The sequence below is a fragment of the Sphaeroforma arctica genome (assembly GCF_001186125.1).
Source record: "Sphaeroforma arctica JP610 unplaced genomic scaffold supercont1.1161, whole genome shotgun sequence".
In the NCBI taxonomy this organism is placed as follows: Eukaryota; class Ichthyosporea; order Ichthyophonida; genus Sphaeroforma; species Sphaeroforma arctica.
Genome location: NW_014039397.1, coordinates 18,878 through 21,038, shown reverse-complemented (window position 1 = coordinate 21,038; position 2,161 = coordinate 18,878). Strand labels below are relative to the sequence as shown.

Here is a 2,161-nt window from a genome sequence, read left to right as displayed (position 1 = left end):
GTGTTGTCGGATTCCATTAACCGATGTAACTCCAAATATAAGAAACACGTCCCTGTCTCTACCATCTATGAAGGACTATTATGTCCCATCATACCAATCGCGCGTAGTATTCAATGATGCTACCTCATTGCAACAACCGGATATATTTTCCATCACGACGAATGCGTACAATTGTATCACCCAGGAATAGTAATAGATAGCGCTACCATTAGCGCTACCCTATTACCACAACCACTAATGTTGATCTCAGTATTTGTACTTTTTTGCAGGACAAATATGTATTCCCATGCTATCACGATATGATATATACTATCTCTTTCTTATCCCTACAATCGCTGATGGATATTCTCTTGTTTTGCACAGGACAAATACGTACAAATGTATGGGCTCGCCTCCGAACTACCCCCCGAATTGCTCGCGGTGAAGCTCAAGTTCGAAGGACGGCAACTTAAGAGGAAAAGAGTATGTCTCCTACGCGTCAGTAGTTGTATGCTCACAACTGTATGGATGCCTGTACGCGTGTGTGTTTTTTGTATAGACGCACGATTTGGTTCTATGACAAGGAATACGTATATATACGTGAGGTTCTCTCATACGTGTTCAATAGCGGACGTAAATCTGGGCATTTGACATGAGCATTTTTTAGCCCTGGATACACTCAGATATTGAGGTGTTGTGTTGCATTCTAGTATACCGTTCGATACAACATAAATATACTAATGCTCATATCATTACGATTCTCCAGACAAATTGTCTTATTTCATCCGATATAACTAACTCAAATCATATTCCTTTTTATTGAATCTTCATAGGAAGAGGAAGAGAAGATACAAAAAGTGCAGAAAGAAAAGGAGAAGGAGAAGGCGGTCAAAGAAAACGCGCTAGAAAAAATCGCCCAGGAGAAAAAGGAAACCAAGAAACGCGTAGAAGTTGAACGTATGCAGACGTAATTACCTACTTGGTGCACATTTATTTGCTTTTGTACTTCTTATATATTATGGTGTGTACAGATGTGGAACTCAGTTTTCCGAATTCTTAATCAGTTTGTCTACATCTACACATGCACGTTGTAATATGTTCTTTAGTACCATTAGTATAGCTATGTACTCGATATTTTCGTAGATTAAAAATCGAGCAGTTATGTTACATGGTTCGGTTATTTTGATTGCATTTCTGATCGAAAATGCGATGATACGATATAAGGAACGTAGGCAAAATCAATCTACGAATTTGCGACCCGAATGGGCGAGGTAGATGTCCTATAGAGTTGCAAATCACATTTACACGCATACATCACGCCCACCAAAGTAATACTTGATGTCGCCTGTCAGGACAACCCGATCCTGCCTGATGAGTATTACAATACAGTATTGGAATAATTGACCTTAGTCCGCTCATACTCCAACGTGATCTATTTGATACATAAGACCTATCTTCTGAGAAACTTCATAACCATTGTTCTGAAATCTGAACAGGTATACGATATCCGGTTGAAGATACCGAACTTCCAATTGATCCTGCGTTAGATGAAATGCCGGTATGTCTGGCTGATGTTGTGCTGTTTGCTTAGTGTATCAGCAGCGTGCGTGACTGTTCGATTGTCAAGTATATTCTTCCACGAAAAGAGTCAGACACATGAGCAACAACTTCAATTGTGTATTCTGATATCTGAGAGTTGTGCGTTACATTACAATTTATATCTACTATATGCCGCACACAAGTGTAGAGCATAGTAGAGTTCAAAAGGTTACTATCGAGCTAGCCATCCTTATCTCCGCACTGTTAAACAGAGAATGGCTACAGACTTCATGGTGGGACAACCGAACGTCCCGTTTCTGCTGGTGACCTACCACTTCCTAAGTAATTTCAACGATGTCATCAGTCTGTCTCAATTTACCTTCGATAACTGGGAAAGTAAGTGAATTTCGGTAGAAATCTGGTCGTCCATACATCCTTTATGAAAGATTTGTCATGGCGTTTGTGAATTGTATGTTGGTATCAGCAGTATTGTTGCCGATCGACCTCGTACTGACACTCGGTATATATCAAGAGGAACTGAGTGATGTATGTGTACTCCATTTGGTCATATATTGTGGACGATGTAATTTTTCTGTCGCCTGCTTTACTGTCATGTAGTTGCGCCATCGTCAAAATATACACA

The 2,161-nt window shown here is 39.9% G+C and overlaps 1 protein-coding gene across 1 annotated transcript in view; it reads left to right on the top strand.

Moving 5' to 3' along the window:
- Nucleotides 1-812: 812 nt before the first annotated feature.
- The window catches only part of SARC_10175 (hypothetical protein), a gene marked incomplete at its 5' end in the record, with an annotated part of 12,495 nt that continues 11,146 nt past the window's right edge, over nt 813-2,161 (top strand). The window contains 3 exons of the mRNA XM_014295791.1: nt 813-936; nt 1,476-1,537; nt 1,791-1,914. Coding sequence (XP_014151266.1) covers nt 813-936; nt 1,476-1,537; nt 1,791-1,914 — 310 coding nt within the window. The remainder of the gene's footprint in view (nt 937-1,475; nt 1,538-1,790; nt 1,915-2,161) is intronic.